Source organism: Crassostrea angulata, chromosome 2, assembly GCF_025612915.1.
Source record: "Crassostrea angulata isolate pt1a10 chromosome 2, ASM2561291v2, whole genome shotgun sequence".
Classification (NCBI taxonomy): domain Eukaryota; kingdom Metazoa; phylum Mollusca; class Bivalvia; order Ostreida; family Ostreidae; genus Magallana; species Magallana angulata.
Genome location: NC_069112.1, coordinates 65,944,905 through 65,968,979, shown reverse-complemented (window position 1 = coordinate 65,968,979; position 24,075 = coordinate 65,944,905). Strand labels below are relative to the sequence as shown.

The window sequence follows — 24,075 nt, the reverse complement described above, 5'->3', positions numbered from 1 at the left end:
GAATAATTTTGTTTAATCAGGCAAGCTTTTTGGAAAGAGGTTGACATTTTTACGTTATTGATTTTTCCTATAATTATTATATCCGCTTGCGTCCAGTATACGTTATAAAGCAGTGATTTTTCTACATTTTTTAAAAGGGTCCTGTGGCTATTGATTTGGGAAAAATCATCGACATTTTGGTCAAATTGGGAAAAACAGTATCATTATAAATATTGAAGCCAAGATGAAAATCAAATGCAATTAATTAAAATAAAATGAACAAAAGCAAATACAAATATGATGCTTTCTTTTTTTATTTTTAAATTACATATCAAGCTTCCTTTTTTTAAGGCCTTTAAAGTTGGTTACAATAGTTTCCAAATCATTGTCAGTCAAATCTTTGTTTGTGTGACAAATGCGCATAAGCGCATCTGTATTTTTTTCAGTAAGTCTGTTTCTTTTCTTTGAAACAATATTTGACATTAAAGAAAAGCCCCTCTCCACCACTGCTGTAGAAGAAGGAATGATCATGGCAAGATAGTACAGGTGAAAGACTACTGGAAAACACTCCTTCAACACATCATCCTTACAAAATTCTTTGTATACACCATGTACTGAGCTGCAACCTCTTCTCCTGAAATTAAATGAGAAAATAATGAATAACTTACAATTAAAACACATCTTGCCTTAAAAATTGTTACACAGTCTCTTCACTAGAAAATGGTAAATAATTATTCATAAACTGATACTTTAAAATATCTAGTAAACTATATACAGCAGTAAAAGTTAACAAGATATATTAAATAATAAAAATTTTAACTGTTTAAACTTTAATGTACTTCATTGATAACTATTATATTACCTTCAACATTGAATTGGTTATTTCTGCTATCTGTCTAATAACACAGCAACAAAACTCAGGGAAAAAGACAAAAGGGCTGAAAATTGAATTTACAAATGCAAAACAAACATGTATTTAAAAGTTAGTATGCAACAAAATATTAATAAAAAGTGATTAATTAAAATACTGTATATAAAATTAGTAGTAATAAATTTGGAACTGAATTTGAAAACAAATTTCAATCACTTAGACTATAATTCATTAATCACCTCAGCATGAACAGATGTCTTTTAAAAGTTTCAAGCTCTGTTCTCATATTCACTTCATTGAACTGGGCTCGAACTTGTATCCGATGTCCTTGGAATTCATCATCCTTGGGACTTCCATAAAACTCTACCAGTTTATCTATACTCTCCTAAATTCATTTATTAAAATTAAAATTATTTACAGTTTACGTTAAATGTACTTTTTTTTTATAATATATAAAAAATAAAATGAAAAGTTTTAAACTCTTAATTAGAATTTACACAGTTACTTACCTGACCATATTTAGAGAGTTCTTCAATGCTATCTGGTAAATTATGTGGGTCTAATACTCCAAAAGCTGTAAGAACTGCAGAGCCTGTGCAGAATGCATCTTCAATTTCTTGAATGAGATCATGAATCAAAGGAATTCCTGAAATCAATAAATTAAGTCTTAGGATACATTTTTATATAAATTATGTACTAAATGATGTATTGATGTCTTTAAAGGAGAATTACTGAAGAGTATGGCCTCACCTGTCTGTTCAAGAAATGACTCTGGGGTTATTCTGTTGGCACACGCTCGCATTCTCCTGGCTAGAGTTGTGCGATCATCCACCTCAAGAAACATTCCATTAACTTTGGCATATTCTGTGTCATCAAGTTGATTTCGATTATACTTTTCAATCAGCTGGTGCAGTAGATCAGTTGTTTCTTTCACTCGAATAGGAAGTGTGGTAAAGTTAATGTCTTCTTGTTGGAGATACAAAGACAACATGTTGACAGGCTTTAAGATGTCACACAGAAGCACAGTCCCTGCTAGAAGACTTTTGTTTGTTGCGCTCACCCTGATTCCATACACATCTGGATCTTTCCTGTCATCATATATTGCATCAAGAGTATCAAGGATACAGTTGTATCTGAAAAAATGAAAGATTCATGATAATTAAATTTAACAAACTTAATGACAGAATTTTTTTTCTGGCAGGAAGACTTCATCTTCAACAAAATTTAGTTTAAATTTTTCAATTCTTAAAAGTGTTAAACAGATTTTTTTTCCCCTTTAAGTTTATTTAAAAATACCCTGATAAACTTAGAGTTACCTTGATACAAATCTTGAACATGCATGGAGATGAGACAGCCATCTTGTTGTAGCAGCACGAAGGAATGTCAGTGGCTCTTTTCCATACACAGACTGGATGTTCTTGAATACAGCCATCTTCTGAGGGGAAAACTCAAAAAGTTTCCACAGTGATATCAGCAAAGAATCAATTTCTTGGAGAACCGGGTACTTTTTTATGAGGTGCACTAAGCAGAGGGCTAAGCGGTGATTTCGACAGTTTACGTAAAGTGCAAATGGACTCTCATGTCTTATCCGCCTTTGCAATCCTAAATTAAAAATAAAATTATATATTGAACACTAAACAAAACAAGTACCTTTGCATTGCAGCACTGCATTCAATATTAAAATTTGTGAATCATATTGATATATATATATAATTAAATTAATCTATTTATCATTTAATATCAGTAAATTTAATGTACTTTTAAAAAAAGTTGTACCTTTGTGTTCCCCACTCATGGTGTTGCATCCATCCAGGGCTATGAATCTAATTTTCCCTATGTCAATATTTTTGGCGAGCAGGAACAGTTTAACTGCTGTCATTATTGCTTCTGCTGTAGCTTTTTCTAGATTAACAAATCCAAGAAAATGTGTAGCTATCTCATTATGCGAATTTCCAAACCTGGCCATGATACACAACTGGCTTCTGTGCGCAATGTCGGTGCTTTCATCTGCTAGGAGGGAAAACTGTTTCTCATTCATATTTAATAAGAGTTCTCTCTCATGAAATTCAGAAATGCAAGAGACCATTTGTGTTACACTTGTTGATGACAGGTAAGTGTTGCTTGCACTAGCACAATGTTGTTTTAAGTCAGAATTTGATTCATCAATGCTGGCAACAAATCTTACCAATTTTTCAGTGTTTTCTGAAACAGCCCACTTTTGTCTAGCTAAAAAGTCAACACATCTAAAGATCTTCTTGACAACATTTCTGTTTTTTTGTTCCTCCTTCGCTGCATTGGCATTAAAAGCTAAATGTACTTGCTTGTAAACGTTCACATTTGTGCGAGACAAAGTATATCTTTCAATAGAAAACTTATGTTTTTGGCTGTTTTCGTGCTTTGTCAACACCCTTGTTGGGTGACTTCCAAGAGTAGCCCCATTATGTATGAAGGATTTGTCAGAAGATTGAGAATCAGAGGATGAAGAATAGAGTTCACAGTATTTACACATGTAGCCACCTTTTACATTAGAATAATACAACCATCTGTGTTGAGCTTCATATTTATGTAAACAAAATGTTCTTTGGTCTATTGGTGAAACTTTTAGTTTTTTAATATGAACTTTGGAATGAGACTCGGAGTTAGACTCTAAATCCTCTCTAACATCATGATCAACACTCAGTCTCTGACTCTCACTTGGAATGGAAACAACAAGCCGCCGTTCTGAGTCTTCTGACTGATCCTCCTTACTTTCAACTTCTGGATCAACTTGATGCTGTACTCCATGTGATGACGAACTCTGTTCATTTGTACTTGACGTTGTCGTAGGATTCCCAGTGGAAATCGAATCATCGGGTCGAGTGAAAAAGTTGCTTATCTTTGGTAACCCTGTTGAGTCTTTTTTCTTAATTTTCTTAACGTAATACTTCGAATTATGCGACATTACGCCACATTGCTTCACAAATCACGTTTACATCATTGTTTAAAAAGCGCTTGAAAGGTCTATATATACAATGGCATATATTAGAGCGCTTGACCGACGAAGAATAAATGGAGGCTTGCCAAGTCGTACGAAAAAAATTCGGGTCGTCATTATCGATGTGCAAAATTTTTTTTAAAAAATTTCTATCGATTGAATTGGGAAAAAATGTTGATAAATTTGGGAAAAATTCGATAATTTTTGCTAGGGGAAAGGGCCGATATTCGGACCCAAATTAAGTGTAGAAAAATCACTGTAAAGGACTAAATCCATGTTTAGCCAAAATCGGCCTAACGTCAAAAGCAATTAATATTGTATTAAAAATATTCTAAAAAATTTTTTCATTCGTTATGTAACTTTTTTTTTTGTGTTTAAGGATTCAGAAATTATATTTCTGCTGTTTATTTTAAGACACTATAATAGCGAAAAACGTGTGCTTTTCATAGCGTCAAGCATGACGTTACGTCTTTAAAAGAGCCTTCAAGTAAATTACATATTGACTACATTGTTATCTATGAAATTGAATGTTTTTGTCATTAAATTTAAGTTAAAGATAAGTTCATTATCAGAATTTAATCGAGAAAGAAACGGACTTTAACTTTTTTTACCCGAATGGCACACCTTAGTTTCCGTAAAGTCGGCCATTGTGACACGATTTCGCACGGTGACAAACAGGATTTTACAGCGACAAATGCAAAGGAATTCATCGACGCATTTGTAAAGTAAGTGTTTTAAAACATCTCGATATTCTCTCTGTAACGTAAGGAAATATAAAATAAGAAATATTTGATTTGTTTTATATAAAAAGAGTTAGATCAACGATCGAGTCACATGTACTGTACAACACGCTGCATAGCCGCATGGTATGGTGTGTTGGCAGCGTTTCCATTTCATTGCGGGAAAAAGTTCACTTCACTATAGATTGGTTTATTATTGTTTAATTGCTATTTAAAGTATTATTTATTAACACATATCATGCATTTTTTCATCAGCTGATCTGAGACACTCACACATTTACCCAATTCCAAGAATGTACAAGGATATACATTAAACAGTTAAATCCAACTTAAGGTAGCTCCATACTCGTAAAATTCTCTGAGGAAAGTTGAAAAACCGAACTGATTTCAACTTAATAGACTTAAATGTCATCAATTGTTAGAAAAAATATACATGTCATCACACTTTTTGAGATGCCAGATAAACATAAACTAAAGCATATTTTAGCATTAGAAAAATGTATTTTTTTGTGTTCAAAGTAAAATCTTGTAGGCAGAAATTTGTTTTCTTGTTTAATTTTAATGTCAACTTTATCAGAAAACGAAAATTACAAAAATATTTTAAAATTAATCGTTGGAATAAGAAAAACTATAGCATTTAGACATACAACTGAGAGAAAAGTCAGAAAAAGAGTTATTTCCCCTTTGTATAGATAAAATATTTAAAAATTTGGAAATTTAGTATAAAATTAAGTGCGAAAATATCTTGAACCTACCAATAATTCTAATTACATCCATGTGATTATATTCACATAAAATAAATAAAACTATCTTGCACAATTTTTAAAGAATTCAAAGTTTTACTAAAAAGTGTGACATCACAGAACACTGGATCTACTTTAAATGCAAAACAAAGAAGAACTACATGTATTAAAAAAAACCGACAGCAATAACTATACTCTATTTGTAACATATTTTAAGCTCTAGTGACTACATAGCATATATGTAACTACCATTTTCAACCCAAACAATGACTCATATATTTCAAAAATATATAAAAGAATAATAACATGTAACATGTTTAACACAGAAATTAAAATAGCAAATAATGGGTAACAAATATGGTAATCATAAAGTAAAAGATTCTTTGTTATGGCACATTGTCAATTAGTTTAAAAATGAGAAGACAAAATGATTCAATATTAAACGAACATGATAACAGAACACATCATGCAAAATGCACTGACATTAGTCTATACAGAGGAGATACCCCTATCTAGTGCAAACAATGTTTTCAAGTTATACAAACATATATATACCAGTAATAAGGGTACAATTGAAGATTTTGTAATTGACAAGAAAGTTGCATAATAAAAACTAGGTGTGTGCTTCCATCATGATTTAGATAGATTGTATATACTTATCGACAACAATAAACATTTTATTTAAATTAATACACAAAAATATCTTTTGACACTGTATTAGAATTTTCTACTAGTATATATGTAAAAAAAAATTATGATATAATTCTCGCTTTAGTCATAATATGTTACAATTGACAAATTGTTGATTACAAAACATTTGTGTGATAATAATGCAACCAGATCTGTATTGTGTTTAAATGAATCAGATAAATGAATATTTCATATTATAAATCAAAAATGTTCATATTTTCAGGATACCAACAGAGTCTGATTGATCACTAGAAGAAGAAAAATGAACTCAGTTACTCCTCTACCTCACTGTCATCACTGTCCTCAGATTCGTCAATGACAGCTTCATCAGTGACAAACTCGGACCAGTCTTGAATAGACGAAATAGCCTCCCTGTTGTGTCTCCCAATAGCGAGAAACCAGATAACGGCGGCGACATGGGAACATACTCCCACAACACGGGCACCCGCTCGACATCTGCAATACCATGCAGTGATCTCAGACTCGGAAAACTCGATCCAGAGCAGATACTGTCGGGAAGAAACATGACGACCCTGTAGCTTGACCCTGATAAGCCCATGGAACTCACTGTGAACCAAGATATCCACATCCCCCTCCAAATACTCCTGAATATAACTTGGACACAACTTCAGTTGATAAACTCCACAGGTCAGATTACCAATGTCATCTTCGCTGATGTTGGGGAATTCCAAAGAATCAGTAGCCACTTCCCACTTTACAGACTTCTTATCCAGACAGTTTTCTTCAACAAATGTCTTTAAAGAGTTAACTTTTGTTGACAAATACCTCATTTTGCATGCAAGGGCCATGTCTTCATCTTCACTTCCTGTCGACAGAGGCTTGCAGTAACGGTTGGAGAGGGCACACACGATGCGCACATAGTCACCGATAAATGGCACTTGATTGGTCGGAAGAACATGAGCAAGGTACTTCCATCGCTTTATTCTTGCATTGGCTGCCTCAACGACCCAACGAATCTGAAAAGTTAAGAACAAGCACCACTCATAAAAAAGGTAAAAGTGCCTTATTTAAAATTAACAGTGGGTATATTTCTTTACTAAAAGAAAAAAAAATTAAAATGATGAAAAACATAAAATCAATGATTTGGAACAGCATTTGTTTATATTTCAGATGAAGACAGATGTAGAATTATTGTATAATGTAATTGTATTGAAGTTTTTCTGACATGATGATTGAATTTATGTTGTAGGTCTGGTAATCAAAATATGAAAACAACTAACCTTGGTGACCAGACGAGAGGCATTGGCATCTAAGGTTGTCATCTGCTTCTGCCCTCTGCTCATCAGGCGAGGCATTTCGGCCCTTATTCCCAGCTCCTCGAGCATATCGACTGAATCTCGGAAGCCTCTGTCTACAACAAAAACATCATCTTCATGGAACCAGCCCTTCAGATCTTCTACATTGGTATGAAGCATATGGTTGAGGATAGTGGCATCATTATTCCTAGCTAGGTAGGGTCCAAGAACTGTTAGAAAGTATTCGTCTGTGGATGTGACAACCATAGGTTTAACAAGGGGCCTGCCTTTATGTAAACTATATGATTTCCGTTGAAACTGGAAGTTGTTACTTTTCTGAATATATATATAAGTTCCATCCAAAACAGCAATAGCTTTCTTATTTGTAAAATCACCAAAAAGTTCCTGTGCCAGAGGTTTTGTATGATTTTCTATAATTTCTTCTCTTGTTGTATGTTGTAGTCCAAGATGATGTGGTACAAATGACTTCATGCGTGCTGTAAGGACTGATTTTACTGCTCTACAGAGGGAAGACTTTGAAATTCCAAAAATCGTGGCCAGAAGTTGATTTGACATTCCTGATCTCAGTTTCAGAGGAAAGATTCCAAGTGACATCCTTGTGCCTCAGTTTTGTGTGTTTCGAATATCACTGGAAATAAAGGAATGGAGGTCTTCAAAGTTTTCTTTAGAGATACTAGTCAGTGCCATATAATCACTGTTGCTCATGGTAGACAGTTCAAAAGAAAATCTGCTTTTTGAGGTCTGGAGGGCATAATTTCGTATTTTTTGGATCAGTTCCAGCCCTGTCGACTTGTTTACAAATGAAGACTCGAATGTCTGTATTTTGGTCAAAACACCAGGTCTGAACTCTCCTTCATCAATGTGGGATGGACAACATCTGCTTCCAGGTGGGATGATGATTTCATGGTGAAGAAAGGCTGAAAATCTAGCTGCTGAAGACACGACAACAAGTTTAGGACCCGGTCGCTTGCAGATTAAGCAGTAAGCATGTGAAGAAGGTGTTCTCTGGAGAGGCAAAGATATAGATGGTGGACTGCACATTCCTGGTTGTAGAGGCCGAGACACAGGAAGGGAACTAGACTTCTGCTGGCATGTTTTCTGGTTTCCATGGTAGCGATGTCTTCACTTTTTGCACAAAATGTCATTTGAGTTTGCCTCAACAAGAAAGTTCTTTCTGAGGAAGCGACGGATTGCTGTTGACTCACATTTTTTTCTGTCATTTGGCCTTGTTCTTTTTTTGCAAAGGATGCATGGGAAAATCTTTTTACTCTCTGTTTTCACTTGATCTTTATTCATTTTTATGTTCTGAAATTACAAAACAAAAATGTAGTGATACACAACTTTAGTGTTCACTAAAAAATAAAGATATCATTTTATATGTATTGTGAATATTTATGTTTACAACTACTAAGCAAATACTTGCAATGTATCAAGTATAAAATAACTTTATAGAAAAACTCAAATTGACGAACTGTAGAATTGGAGTGCCCCCCCCCCCCCCCAATGTATATAATGGAACTGTCAGTCTAATATTTTGTGGAGCTGCAGACCTTCAGTTGTATTACAAGTGTTGTTTTTGACATGTGATCAATATATTATCATTTACACATATTTTTCTAGATTAACTTTAATTGCTTTAATATGATGATAAACTATAATTGCCAAATTTTTTAGGGGGGGGGGGTTATAGAAAAAAGAGTATATTGAAAAAAGGTGTACTCAATATTTTTTCTAGCCAATATTTAAAGAAATATATATCGCGCCGAGCGGAGATCGATCCCGGATCGTCGTATTTGCAGTCGAGAACGCTACCTTTACACCATTCAGACTACGTTGGATGTGGGAATTATATGCTGTACAGTACACTAAAAAAAACTTTAAAACAGAACACTTGGCCGTTTTCCTTCTATTAAGAAAATAATTATGGTTTATACAGGTTGATTTATTTACTAAATATATAGAAATATATATTTTCCATTAGACTATATTGCGTCCTTCATTTTAATTTCTAAATATAGACGACTAACTGTTTGCCTACATGACATCTGCAATACTGGCTCGCCAGTATGCATTTTAGTATCGGCAATCGAATATTGATTGTTTTTAGACCAAATCTTCAGATTAATAACCATTCTTGTATGTTTTTAATACATGCCTATATAAAAACAGTCTTTAAGGCTGAATAACGTATACACGGATTGAACAATCTCATCTATCAAATAATATCATGCAGACGAACGTTGCGAACAATATTATTTATTCAAGAAAAAATCAACAGAAATCTACGTATTCAATCAAATTCTTATACATACCTTCAGAGTTCTTCTTTCTTCATTTTCTATAGGTTTTGTTGATCTTTCGTTCGTGTATTTTCAAGATTAATCACGCAAAGTAAAAGTCTCTGTTTGTTTACGTATGCAAATAAGCATGTATGGAATGTCGTGCATGCGCAAAATTTGGTGTTAAAATTGAACACATATACGTTTCATAAACAACACACTGTACCTTTTTAATTGTCAGATTAGATGACAATTACACAATGTGTTTGATTCTTGTGGTTTTTATATTTTTAAAACAAAAAGGTGAGAAAAAACGTGCAATACTGTCAAAAAATAAGTAAATCCGGATTGCTCCTCTTCTTGTTTACATTATAATTTTCATCAACAGCACACCCTCTGATCCAAAAACTTTCACTTTGAATATCTTTTTTTATTGATACAATTTCATAATTTAAAAACAGTTTTAGATCAGAGGGTGTGCTGTTGTTGAAAAACACCACCAAAGAACGAAAATGCTGTGATTTTACCCCAAAACCGATCCGGAACCGGTTTTGTCATTTACATATTTTTGCAAGCAGACGTTTTGGCGGGGAAATTCTGGCATGTCAAAATAGTATCAGGTCTAGACTAACACATAACACCAATTTTATTTCATTTTGACCTAGTTTAATTTTTGACATATCACAGGGCCATATATAGCTAAACATGGATTTTGTCCTTTAATATTTCTATAATTTTAGTTGACTGCATAAAATCTATATCAAATTTCATTTAAATGTTAAATCGATCGCCCAACTCATATTTTTATATTATTGATCTCCAGCAAAACAACAGGAAAAGTTGGTCTCATGTTAAGTACACACATTACTAAGAATTACAGAATCATTATTTGTTTAAAGGATTTTTTTAAAATCTACAGTACCTTAGTGTACATTTGATCAATGAAGGAGAACCATAAATAACATATATAAAAAAAATATGCATTTTTGTCATAGTGGAGATTATTTTGACTTTTTAAAAAATTATTAAGGTTTTTATTCTTCTAATTAACTTTAACTCGACGCCATTGTGGCCCTTCAGGCCTTTGATTACAAGTGTTAGCGTTAATAATCAAATCAAAGTTTGCCGAATCTTCCTGGAATTAAACATAAGTTGTAAATTTACTTTGTATAAAAACTTTCTTCATGGTTACTCAGTGTGAAACATTCTTTACCTTAGACGTTTTACTTTTCCACTAAGCATCCGCCTTCGTTGCCTTTCCTTAACACTACATCTAAATTCATCATGTTCATAAGTGATCATTCGTTCGCATTTCAAAATATTTAATGTCCGTATTCTCGGACTCCATGTTAGGAAATTTAGTTGGATATAAGCTACGTCATTCTTATCCATGTAACGTTACATATTGTCGACGGCGTGCGGCCAAAGAAATTTTCACAATCGTTTTTTAAAACGCTTTAAAGTTATACGATATATGATATACATGTAATTTTTATATACAGACCTTAATTAATTTGTTTGCAAGTTTATAACTAATGATTATTTCTTTATCGGCACCACTTATAATTTACTCAATTCACTCCCTCTCTCTCATTTCTTTCTCTCATTCAAGTCATGAGCGGCAATGTCTTAACTCCGCTCAGCTACGATCTGATTGGACAAAGGTCGGTTAAAACATTAAGTAGAAACTTTTCTGGAGTAAACCCCTATTAAAAGCTTCAATGTACTTCGCTGTAACTTAAACGATCATGTTTTGATAAGCATATATATTTTTTTTTATTTATTTACATCGATAACTCTTACTGAGACCATTCGACTTTGTACAAGCAGCACACATAACCTCGGACATCAGGTGTCTCCTGTGTATTTGTTTTCATTGGATGGTCAAGCGTCTCTTTTTTTGTCAATATCCAATGGAAAAGTATGACTTCATTGTAATCGGAATCAGTATTTGATGAAGCATACAATTTGAATGACAAAAAAATTATTAATTATCTGAGAATTATTTAAACCACTGTTAACAGAAAACCAAGAGTCTTAGAAGTAATTAACACACAGGGATTTGCCTACAATGTACACAGTCATGCAATTACTAGTAATTATTATGGAAATCTTTACGAATGGAACTTAATTCGAACAGATTATAATAATCTACACACTGTACGCCGTTACACATGTACGAAACGCCAGTAATATATACGAATATTGAGTCAAAAATTTAAATCATTTTTATTTCTTGTTCTTTTCAATACAATGTGAAATTACTTTCAGAAAAAAATTCCGAAATACTAATTCAAACTTTCTTTTTTGTGTAATCATTTGAATTTTTTCTGGGGTACATGTATATATATGTACACAACATACTTATTTACGCGCGAATGATACGACATAGGAAAAAAAAAATCGGTTGTTCGTAGAACATTTTTATTTTACGAATGTGACTAATTTAATTTTAAATATTTTTTAACATTATCAATGTAAATAAAATCAGGTGTATTTACTGTTTGTGTTTTTACATCGTAATCTCTGAAACCAATAAAAATACTAATGTTAGCAGAAAAATCAAATCCCGCCGAATACTGAAAAACCGATTTCAGTTTGCAATCATACGCATTTTATTTTTGGTATTGACTATTGAGTTACGGTAACTTTTTTCTGGATGATTTTATTATTTATTATTTTATGTAAAAGCACCATTCCAACTGTTACTCAATTATATAACAATTGATGACCTGGGGTTATATATGTTCCGAGCTGTGTGCGCTGAAGATTCTCTGTCGCACGTGGCGATTGAATTTACACAGACTGTCCGAATAAACAAACGGGTGAGAAAGTGAAACAAAATGTTACACATGTGAAGAAGCCACCAAAATGATTTTCGATAGATCTTGATATCGTTTTGACAATTAAAAAATTCCAGCGCGAGCTCCTGCCAGCGGGGCGGGGCGGGGGGGGGGGGGGAGGGGGGGGGAGCAATGAGTTCGCTTCTACAAAGAAACGAACGACCGTGTAGAAAAACTACAGAAGTGATTAATATGTGACCGATAGAATCTATTCTAAAGTTGTTTAAAATTCATGTGAATTTTTTTTTTTTAAATCATCGAATGCCTCAATTCAGGACATTTTTTTTATCGTGCTAGCACCTACCGCAAACATGTTACATGGAACTTTGATTATAATTTGATTTTTAAACTACCTTGTACGCTATTTAAAAATCAATGCTTAATCAACTGTACAAGTTTAATGAATTTATCTTTTCATCTTAAACGAATATAATAGTTGAAAACATAATAAAATATAGTCGTGGCCGTGCAAAATATGAAACATGAACGCGTGATACGGTATATGTAGAAGAACACGAACCGACCGTGGATTACTTGTCCACTCGCGCCGGTTCTCCTCAGCCATGTGCGAGGGATGATCATCATTTAAAGGTTTACTATTTGTGTGTGTGTGTGTGGGGGGGGGGGGGTTGGTTTAAAACATTATTTGTGCAGTTTTTAAAATATAAACAAACTAACCATTAATTTATGTCTTACGATGTTTACGATTTGGAGTAATATCGCTCATGAATTATTATTTACACTCAAATGTTCAATTGAATAAATACAAGATGGACAAACTTTTATAGCATTAAATTAAAACAGTTCCTGTTTTTACGGCTATATTAACTCAAAGATGTTCATATGCATGTAAGTGTGCGTCGCGGTGTGAGAATCTTGTGTATTAAGTAACCGCTTAATTACCGTTAGGTAGTGCAGCCGTGGCTGATCTTATCGGCCGTGGGCGAAGGATATATTACGTAAAGGTACATATACAACGCACAGACAGGCACAGTTCAGAACCCAGGAAGATTTGAAAAGTTTGCAGTATAATGACCATACTCTATCAAATAGAAGTTATTTATTTTAAACTTAAAACCCACAATTGATCTGTGTCTATTATTGCTTTAGATTGAGAATGACATTGCTTTTATTATTTAACTGAACGATTTCTTAATTGACACCCAATTGTTTAATCCATAAAAAATTATGTGTAATCAAAACGAAACCAATTATCGAGTTCGCGGCTAAATAAACTCATACATGTATATGAGAGACACAGCTCTCGTGTATTAGATAACCGCTGACCGCTATTGCCGCGAGCATGGTGACCGATTTTCTCGGCCGCGGGCGAGGGAGAGCTTACGTAATGGTACACACACACACACAGCTCTGATTCAAGGTAGATTTTAAATGCATGGAGTTAATAAATAAAATGTAATGCATAGAGTTTTTTAATTCCATATTTTGTGGTTAAATAGAAAAGAAAAATAATGTTTTGTTTTCCAATTGCCGTTTTTAATGATTGTGCACTATAAGAACTTAACAACAATGACTTAAACTCCTAAAAAAAGCATGTACTCCAACAAAAAAAAAATTCTTATAAATTAATGCCTCCTGTATAAACCAGCATACTTTCTGCGGCAACTTTATGCCAGTTGTACGCACAAAGACTTTCGTTAACTTGTCAAATGAAAACAGGTACATGTGAACATGTAAAGCTTTTTACACTCATACTACACAAATCACTTACAAAAGAATATTGTTACGACCTTTATGAGATTCCAACAAACAACTTTTCCAGCGACATCCATATCAAAATCCTAACCGTTTTTGAGTTATTAAGCAAAAACTTTTCGGGGCTATTGGCCCTTAATTTAAGGGGCCAGCCCTTTTTTATTGGTGTCAAATGAAAGCCCTTGATTTTCTGCACAACTTTTATTCTACATGTCTCAACAAAATATTTTTCGTTAAAAAGATATAAAGGAAAATATGTCTAAATTTTTGCACTTTTTGGAATCCTGTTTTTTGACCCCCTACCTTTTCCTAAATAAGGAACGTAATCCAAAAACAAAAACCGATGTATACAACTTCAATGTCTTTGTTATTCAAATTCGTTGGATTCCCATTCCCTGCTATCATAGTCTCGGAGCCTTTGTCTGGAAACCAAAGGCCCTAAAAATTTTTAAAAGGGGAATAAGTCGTTAACGGAAAGGGAATTCCAACTTTTATGAATTGATGAAGATAGTGTTTTGTAAACTCCATTAGCCCTAAAAATTTGAGCAAAAACCGTTCAGAAATGAGCACGATATGAAGCCTCAAAGTTCGCGTCTAGGAAGAAAAAAAAAAGAAAAATAAGAATAATCTTAACCCGCACAATAATAGAAAGGTCTTCCGTTGGAAGATAGTGAATAAAATATACATTATATTCAAGAAAGAATTTACTTTTTTAAATTTCATATATACCCTTAGACTCGACAGTTTTGTCATTAATTAGATAACACTGCGGGGTTTTCCTTCAAAAAACCCAACATGTTTCTCGCAGCGGCTTGAGACTTTTATTCAACCATCTTTTATTATACAATGCCAGTAAGAGTTATAACTCCTACATGTAACTCTACTACACATTCCATAGTAGAAAAAAAGTATAATTGACCCGATTGGCCAATCGTATGACGTTAAAAGTCACGTGACTTAATCTTATTCACATTTTCTCACGGTGAAATCAAATATATTGGAGCAAAAATCGCATATGTTCTGTTTGAGTAATACATAGGCGTTATCCATCTAATTCGGTGTATATAAATATCTTCCCTGTAGAAGTTAATAGTTACTTTATTTTTTCTAATTGGCCCTTTGATCACGCGGTTGATCTCCTTTCCGGAGATTTCCATTCGACATTATAGAGGGAAATATTTAAAATATATATAAATACACTTACTATGCAGTCTTTAATCTGGAGATTTATACCGCTAGTAACAACCCCAAAGGCTTCAAAGTAAAGGTGATTTCCTTTATTGGATTATGCTCAAATGGTAAGAAAACTGACAATAACAGAACACACTATTACAATTCAATCTCAAATAACAATACCTAAAAAAGACCATGCAGAATTGTGATAGTTATTGGTGACCATGCTTTCTCTCTCTCTCTCTCTCTCTCTCTCTCTCTCTCTCTCTCTTTCTCTCTCTCTCTGTGTCTCTCTCTGAGGTCTCTTTTTATGTGACCTGTATTTATTTATTCTGATTTTGGTTTCTTGATCAGTTGTCTGCAATAAAAAGAAAGAGTAATTAAACATTTTGTATAATGTCATATATCAGAAACAAGGTGCATTAGTACAATTTATGTTTCAGCAGTGGGTGCAATATTATTTTTGTATATTTTTTAAAAGTTACTCACATTTCTGACACATTGTTTTATTTTCTCTTCTCCTCTATCTGTACCTTTTCAAAAGTATTGGTGGGGAATATTTGTTTAAGTTGCGATGATGACACATTTAGGATTGTGCCATTAACCTCGATGAGATTGCTAAAATAAGAATTTGAAATTACATGAAATGATTTCTGATATAAAATTGGAAAAAAGAAGAAATTCCTTTGAAAACTTGAATGCTATTTTGTTTTAGTGAATTATTTTCAACTTAACTTTTATTTCATTTACTTTCTTTTAAAGCAAATACATTACTGCGTTAGATTTTGATGCTTTATGATTATGGTGATATATAAATCTTAAATTATACGAAAACAATTTCAATAACCTTTCAATTGTATCTATAAATACCAGTTGGTAAACAAAAATGTAAACCTAACAACAATAAGAATGGGTATAAGTGGAAATAAATTTTAAACCATATATTAATATTAATTATGCATTACATATACCTTTCGAAAGAGACGGATTCCACACCTCCTCGAAATTCCTCCTCTTTTTCTGGGGCGTTTTCTATTTTCTACAATAGTACAAATTTAAATATATGAGTCAGGGGGTACTATATTACGATAAATTTAATTTTTTTTATATTTGATTGACAAGATTATAAAGAAAATCGAGATCGGCAATTAAGATAAAGATTACTTATCAACAAGATAAATATATTTTAAAATTTTAGGTACGAGTTAATTTACGAGTTAACCAAGAACTTAACACTACTTTCTTAACCAAAAACGCGGAATTAAAATTTCCGGAAAAATCAATTTTTAACGTCTAATATCGCTGTAGTGCATTGTCCGATTTAAAAACGGTTTTCAGTTTCGTAATCAGCATGTAAATTACCGTAAGATACGTTTGTTTAATTTTTAAAATTAAAAAACATGAAAATTTAAAAAAATGATTTTGCTGTCGGTTTCGACCGGAAGTGTCCGAATTTAGTTTCCAGTCTTATGTCATAAGTAAAATGATAGTTCTACCTTTTCTATTAATTTCATAGCTTTAGTTCAAGTCAAAAATGAGAATAGCTCCGGACAAAATCACTTTTTAAAACGTGAAAAACGTCAATATCTGACGAATTTGATGATGTCATCAAATAATTTTTTCAATTCATAGAGATCTTTTAGATACACATAAAACCTGTAAATTTAAAAGCAATCGATGCAAGCGTTTTTGAAATATTTGAGTTGGAAAAAAATAAAAAGAATAATAAGAATATGAATAAAAGGAAACCGCACAAAAGCACTTATGAAAATAATAATTATGATAATAGTAATTATAATAATAAAACAAAAAAAATAAGAGCCTTCCGTTAAAAACGAAAGATTCTAAAAACGATAAAGAAAAAGAAGCAATGCTATAACACTAAGGTTTTTTTTTAATGAAATATCTTTACTATATTCTTTGACGTATTTTAGATTTATCAAAAGAAATATTAGTTATGACTACTTTTGAGTATTCAAAGCCTCCATAAAGTATTCATATATATATATATATATATATATATATATATATATATATATATATATATATATATATATATATATATATATATATAATGTTAGAAGAACAATTACTTCAAATATAGTAGAAGGGGTGGAGTTGAAGGCCAGTTGACCTCGGAATTCATTTTCTGCCTTAATGGCAATGATGTTATAAGTTGATTCTGCTTCGATACATGAGTCTTCTCCGATCGTTCCCCAGAGTGTTAAGTTCGCGGTCCGGTTTTCTGAGGAAATCTGAATCTCCCTGCGAGATTTAGTTATCTTGGCAACGTCTCCGATCTGCAAGGTTATTTCATGAATTAAAATTAGAAGTACAAGCAATACTTGAAACAGTTAGCAATAATTTAGCTACTGATATTTATGTAATCTGATTAAAGAACTAAACTTTTATTTAAAAAAAATATAAAAAGTATGTATTGTATTATGTACCTTTGTAAGCATTAAAAACTACATTCATTTTTAACAAATAAAAACTCTTAAAGCTAAAATTTAAAGGCCGCTGCAAAATTGTGTATATATATATATACATATATATAAACAGTACCCGCAACGTTATTTTTTACAAGATAAACGATAGGATAGGATTCACGCACGATAGGATAGGATTAGCGCACGATAGAACAGTATACACGCACGAAAGGATAGGATTAACGCACGATAGAACAGTATACACGCACGATATGATAGGGCACCTGCCCCACCTGTCCCACCTCTCCCCCTAAGATTTTTAACCCCCCAAGACAATGGAGATTTATAACCCCACAAGACAATGGAGATTTATAACCCCACAAGACAATGAAGATTTTTAACCCCACAACACAATGGGTATTGTAGGGGGGTGGGGGGGGGTGGTCACCCGACCCGATATATGTAGACCACTAAAACACAACGGGGTATTGTATAGAGATGACAAAAGCAAGTATTTGTCATTGACCTTAACAAAGAGGAAAGGGAAAGGAGACCTGAGTGTAGTAAAACTGAACGTGTACTTTTAAAACAGGGTTAGAGTAAGGACACGATCCTATGAATGAAAATGGAGTAGATTGATTACCCGAGCGTAGTAAAAGAAAATTGATATGGAGTGAAAGGTATCCTTTTAAATATACAGAGAGGAAACTATGAACTGAGATCGGCTAGATTTGAATATCGGTGTTGTTTGAGTAATGATACGGAGATTGGGTAGATTTAAATCTCGTTGTCGCTTGAGTAAAGATACCTGAACGTAAATGTCTGAGTAAAGATGCCTGAACGTGAATATTTTTCTATCTATCTTTTTCTTTCATTCTCTATCATGTTTTAACCTAAGGGACACGGTTGCGTGAGAAAATTCCACCTTCTGTCAGTTTGAAGCAATCTCGACCAATTGTAAATTTGTAGAAAATGCTGCTAGTTACAAGGAATGTTTTTTCTGTCTATCTTTTCTTTCATTCTTTAACAGGTGGTTTATCCTGAGGAACTCTACTGCGTGAAAAAACACCGCCCCCTGTCAGATTGAAGCAATCTCGACCAATCGCAATATCGTAAAATACTGCTGACTACAAGGAATGTAACTTCGAAAATTTCATTTTCTGACCAGCTCGATCGGACCAACATGGACACGAACTGTCGGTTAATTAACGGCCGTGCTGTGTGCCCGCCAGGTAAATAGCGGTTGCATTACATGTTGTCGAAACGATAATACGGTCATGTATTTCTTGGTGAAATATTTATGATTCTGTTTTATTTTCAGTGCATTTTATCACTCCAAGAATGCGGGACCAGGAGTCCGATGAATGTAAGTCATTGTTTGTTAAGTTGGTTTTGTATTAACATTGTGATTTATTCGTGTTCTTGTTATTTATTCGTTTTGTTTGTTTTCTTGTTTTTTTCTTGTTACATTACAAACGCCGAAGGATAGTACTTTGGTATTTTTGCTCATGTATATTGTTTCTAGTTGTTCGTTTACTTCAGATACAATCCCTCATCGTTCAACCTCGACGAGCGTAACGATTGACAGTGAACGGACACGCGTGTTAATCCAACCCCTGGTTACTACCCTGTTATGCACTTGAGTATTCACCCCCTAGCATAATCACAAACATCAATCTATTCCCAGTCTCGTGAACATTGTTTCATTGTCCTTTCTAAGGTCAGCACACACACTACCCCCCCCCCCTCACTACTCAGGCTAGTTCACATACTACCTTCGCCCCCACCTGTAATACTACTTGTGTCAGACACCCCCCCCCCCTTTCACTTCTTAGGTAAGGAACCTACTACCCCTCACCACCCCCTCTCCCACTACTCAGACTAACAGCCAGACCTTCAGGAACACCAATCATTCAGTAATCAAAGTAATTATGTTTATCTTTTTTAAAACTTATATTTATCTGATTAATAATTGGTTTTGCATGGTTTTATTCTTTCAATTTATTCCATCATGTTTTAATTATATATGTTCAAGAAATTTTCCTTTTTCACATGATGTATTAATACCTGACACTGAAAGTTTTGTGTATGTAAGAAATAAGTCAATTAATGATTTAAAAAAGTGTATTGATATTCTTATTATAAACAGGAGTAATATTATAGTCATAAGTAAAACGAATTAAAAAATTACTGACCTTGCCATTGGGATAACAATTCCGATCAGGAAATAAGGTGAAGTTTTCCAAATCTTTCATTTTTTATATCCGTTTTTTTTAAAGACTGAATTATGCTGTAAAATTGATTGGCTAAAAAGAATAATGAACGAAACGAGCATGAATGCTGGGGGAGGGGGAATACGGTAAACAACAAAAAGAGGGATTCGGAGGATCCACCCTACACAAAAAATTAATGTAGTCGTTTTATTTATTTTTATTTTTTCACTTTGGTTGACGACACCAAAGGGTACCCCCCCCCCCACGCGGTTTTTTTTTCTCTAAATCATAAAAGAAGTTTGTAATAGAATTATGTCTAACTTATAAAATATTGAAGTGGTACTTATTTAACGAAACAATAGTAGATTGTCTAATAGTGTATGGAACCTCTGAGTTTCTCTCTCTCTCTCTCTCTCTCTCTCTCTCTCTCTCTCTCTCTCTCTCAACTGCTAGTCAAACTGTCGGGTTGTGCTTTTTTAAGCAAAAGTCAGAGTATCATTGATGTAGGGGTTAATAAGTTTTCTTTTTCCCTAACAATATTTAGGTCATAAAGGTACAGAAACCAATGGGGTATTGTTATCTAATTGAGTGATAGGGGCACGCGAGTAAATGTCATATATTGAGTTTATAATATAGACAATGTGGAAAGTCAAATATCAAAATCGAATGACACCGGTATAAAATTGGTGGCAGACTATTCTAGCTCTACCTTTGGTTTCAATAGATGATCTTTACGACGTGTAATTGCCATTAATGATGATTTTCACAATCATTGTTATATTTCTTAGGATGAATCTGTCTCAACACACTCCCCCGTGTGTATGTAATAACATAATGGGGATAGCGACCAATCCTTACGTACGTGCATGTCCAGTAAATGCACAGGTCGTCCAGATAGAGTGTCAAACCAATCGACTTGTTTTAGATTTTACGGTGAAACAATTTATGATTCATGGTGAATGTAATGACATAGAACACTTCAAGAGACTCTGCACCGATCAAGTTGAGGAAATAATAATGCAAAGAAACGGGAAAACTTTTGATTCCTCAGGTGTTTATTTCACAAATAAATAATGGTTAAAATAGATTATCGTTTGTTTCGACATTAAAAAAAACAAAGACAACAATAAAAAACACATCAAAACACTACAATTAATAATAACATTTTCTAATTTAGTACTTTTTTTTGGGGGGGGGGTGTTAACAATCAACCAATTGCACAATGATCACATACTTTATTTGGTTACGTATACACGGCTCTGGGTTATTTGATCTGAATATCACCTGCCTGACACGCAATACTGATAATGTCTTTTGTACTTTTTGTGCAAGATTTTATCAGAATCAAGCACGCTACGAAATATACTAAATGGGCAGGTGGTTTGCAGAGCTACTGATGTTTTTTGGTGAATATCATTACTCTGTCGTATTTATTTTTTTATTTTAATTACAAATGATTTGACTTTTTTTAAAAGGGGCATGCTCACGATATTTTTCAAAAATTATTTTTTTGATTTTAATGTTTACAATGCTTCAGTAAGGCATTTTTAATAGGCAACTGAAATTTGAGTGTCATTTGATGAGTTATAAGCGAGTTACAGAGCTTGCAATTCTTTGCAAAGTAAACACAACTTTTGTTTACATTATGAATGTTGAAATGAAAATTCCAGTTTTAGACCTAAAATGAATGTATTAATCGTTAGGAACTGTTCAATTATGCTTTAAATGAATAATAATATAGACAAACCAGCTTGAAAAAGATTTTACTGGTATGTTGAACCTATGTAAACAAAAACAGGGCACGAGCCTTGTTTACATCACGAAGAATTGTGAGCCCTGTATCTTGCTTCAAACTCAACGACTGGCACCCAAATTTCATTTTATCATTAGAAATGCATTGCAAAAATGTATTGCGAATAATAAAACAAGAAAAATAAATTTGACCAAAATCGTGACCATGCCCCTTTAAATTACACAATACGTATCACATTCTAAGTCAACCTTTCCTTTGTTAGAGATTTCAACTATGACTCCATTGTCTACCACCTTGTCGCTATCTGTTACCCTAAACGTGTGGAATTATTTTTTTGTGTTTTTTGTTCATTTGTTAAAGCTATACACGCTATAATTTGCGTCAATTTTGAATAAAGGGGAAAAGGTATGTGTTTGATTACTAATAAAAGTTACCTTTATGCTGTTAATTATAATGCTCAATTCGATCATGTAATAAATATATCAAATATTAAACAATAAAAAATACTTATTTTCCTGCCAGGAAAGTAATGCCTCCTCGTGAATATCAATCTATCACGTGATATCGACAGCTAAATTTAACCTATCATACCAAAACTGGTGAAGGGTCAACATCTTCATAATTGTGATAGTTTCACAAAGGAAAGGATATTTTCAGTAAAGCATAAATTTGTCCGATATACGAGTACAAACAAAAGAAAAAAATAAAAGCCTGTGAGTAGATATGAATACTTCCTTTAAAAAATGACGTAGGCCTGTGTTTTTCCCCTATGTGCTATTTATAGATCCTATAAGTGTTAATGCAGAAGTAAGGGTATCGTGAATGACAAACGTATTTTACTCATTATACATGTATGTATTTCAAATTAACAACTGTTAAGCATATTAAAAATCAAGTTGGATATTTAATTAGGCAAACAATAACGACCACCTAGTTCTCCGCAGACATGCGCAATGAGGTCGGTTTGCTCTTCCTTCATCAATATTCATGAAAAGGTGGCAGGAAAATAAACAATTAAAAATCTATATCTTTGTAACGAGATGGAATTCACCCTTGTAATTTACAGATTAAGGATAACTTTTATAAGTAGACAAACACATGCGTTTTCACTGTCATTCAAAATTGACGTAAATTATAGCGTGTATAGCTTTAACATCATTTATTATCGTTTTTATTATGAAGTGCAATTAAAGTTTTAACACTCTCTCTCTCTCTCTCATATTCGTCTGTATGTCAAAATAATAATATATAGCCTCTGTAATGTACTTCATTGTGACCAGGCCATTTCGGTTTAATTGGCACTTTCCTCCCTCGTTTACCCTTTATTTTCCACTCTGAGGTGTGAATGGCATAGAGTCTTTTCAAATGCATTGAGTGTACTTAACACAACAGTATCCGGTTTCCCACTGCCAGTTTTGATAGCTTCTGAGAATGCTGACAATGTCATACGCTCTGCTTCCCCACTTCTTCTTCTGTTAAACAGTATTACTTGAGCAAGGCAAAATTGGGCTAACTCTGCATAGAGATGGGGATTTTCTTTGACTTACAAGCACACCCTTTTTGCTTCTGTGTCCAAATAAATGTTCAGTTTTTTGACATCCTCAACAAGTGGTATAAGCATTGGTTTGTTATATTTCTTCTCATGAAGCGATGACAAGGCCTGAGATGAAATAATATCAGTCCAGTCATTCTCATAGAGGGAAACAAAAGTATCTGCAATTTTAATTTTGTCATCATTATTTTATTTTCTTTCAATCGGTTGCACGACATGCGATTTGTGTACCCTTTACAAGATGGTTAAAATCGCCGAATTGATAAAAAAAAAACCGGGGCACATCCCGCTTTGGCGATTTAGTTCCTCAAAAAAATATTCCAGTTATGTGAATCTATAACTGTTCTGATCAATACTGATGATTCTTTTTTAAGAATGATAATCCATCATCAATTATTACTTACATTATACCTTAAAAAACGATATGTAACAACTTGTTGCGATAACCCCCCCCCCCCCCCCACATTTTCTTTCCACATTTGAAATATGGCACATCTATTTTTAAATCAGGGTTACACACGTGCACGGGAAATCTCCCTTTTACCGAAAACACTTGCTCACTATTGCTCATTTTAACGCATGTTACATTTCAATCAATTGTAAATGTACAGTACCGATCAGACCCAACCGAACACCAGAGTAAACCCCAGGTTTACTTTTTTGGCTTACTTTGCGTTTACTTTATGAAAATTTTGGTCTACTCCGGGTTTACTTGGATATTGCTTTTGAGGTCAACAGTATGCACTGACGTGTGAAGCAGACCCGTCTTTTATTTTACCATCTACTGCCTGTAATTTCTGCCCCTCGTGTATTCCGAATACACAGTTAGCATCTGTTTTAAGG

The 24,075-nt window shown here is 33.4% G+C and overlaps 1 protein-coding gene and 2 long non-coding RNA genes across 4 annotated transcripts; 2 read left to right on the top strand and 1 right to left on the bottom strand.

The window, feature by feature from the left end:
- Window positions 1-269: 269 nt before the first annotated feature.
- Window positions 270-4,078, bottom strand: LOC128172634 (E3 SUMO-protein ligase KIAA1586-like). Of its 2 annotated transcripts, none has more exons than XM_052838405.1 (7): window positions 2,627-4,078; window positions 2,167-2,452; window positions 1,601-1,983; window positions 1,360-1,496; window positions 1,090-1,235; window positions 842-917; window positions 270-613 (listed from the first exon to the last, which is right to left on the bottom strand). In XM_052838405.1, the coding sequence occupies exons 1-7, from the start codon at window positions 3,789-3,791 to the stop codon at window positions 566-568; spliced, it is 2,241 nt and encodes a 746-aa protein (XP_052694365.1). In that variant the 5' UTR covers window positions 3,792-4,078; the 3' UTR covers window positions 270-565. The 2 variants fall into 2 exon arrangements, with proteins under 2 accessions (XP_052694365.1, XP_052694366.1); XM_052838406.1 differs by having other exon boundaries at window positions 842-875.
- A 2,575-nt stretch (window positions 4,079-6,653) lies between these two features.
- On the top strand, window positions 6,654-8,656 carry LOC128172822 (uncharacterized). Its single transcript, XR_008242330.1, has 3 exons — window positions 6,654-7,010; window positions 7,208-7,469; window positions 7,716-8,656. It is a non-coding gene; the product is annotated as an uncharacterized LOC128172822 (long non-coding RNA).
- Window positions 8,657-17,465: 8,809 nt separating this feature from the next.
- Window positions 17,466-19,395, top strand: LOC128172850 (uncharacterized). Its single transcript, XR_008242362.1, has 3 exons — window positions 17,466-18,946; window positions 19,036-19,080; window positions 19,257-19,395. It is a non-coding gene; the product is annotated as an uncharacterized LOC128172850 (long non-coding RNA).
- The last annotated feature ends 4,680 nt before the right edge of the window (window positions 19,396-24,075 follow it).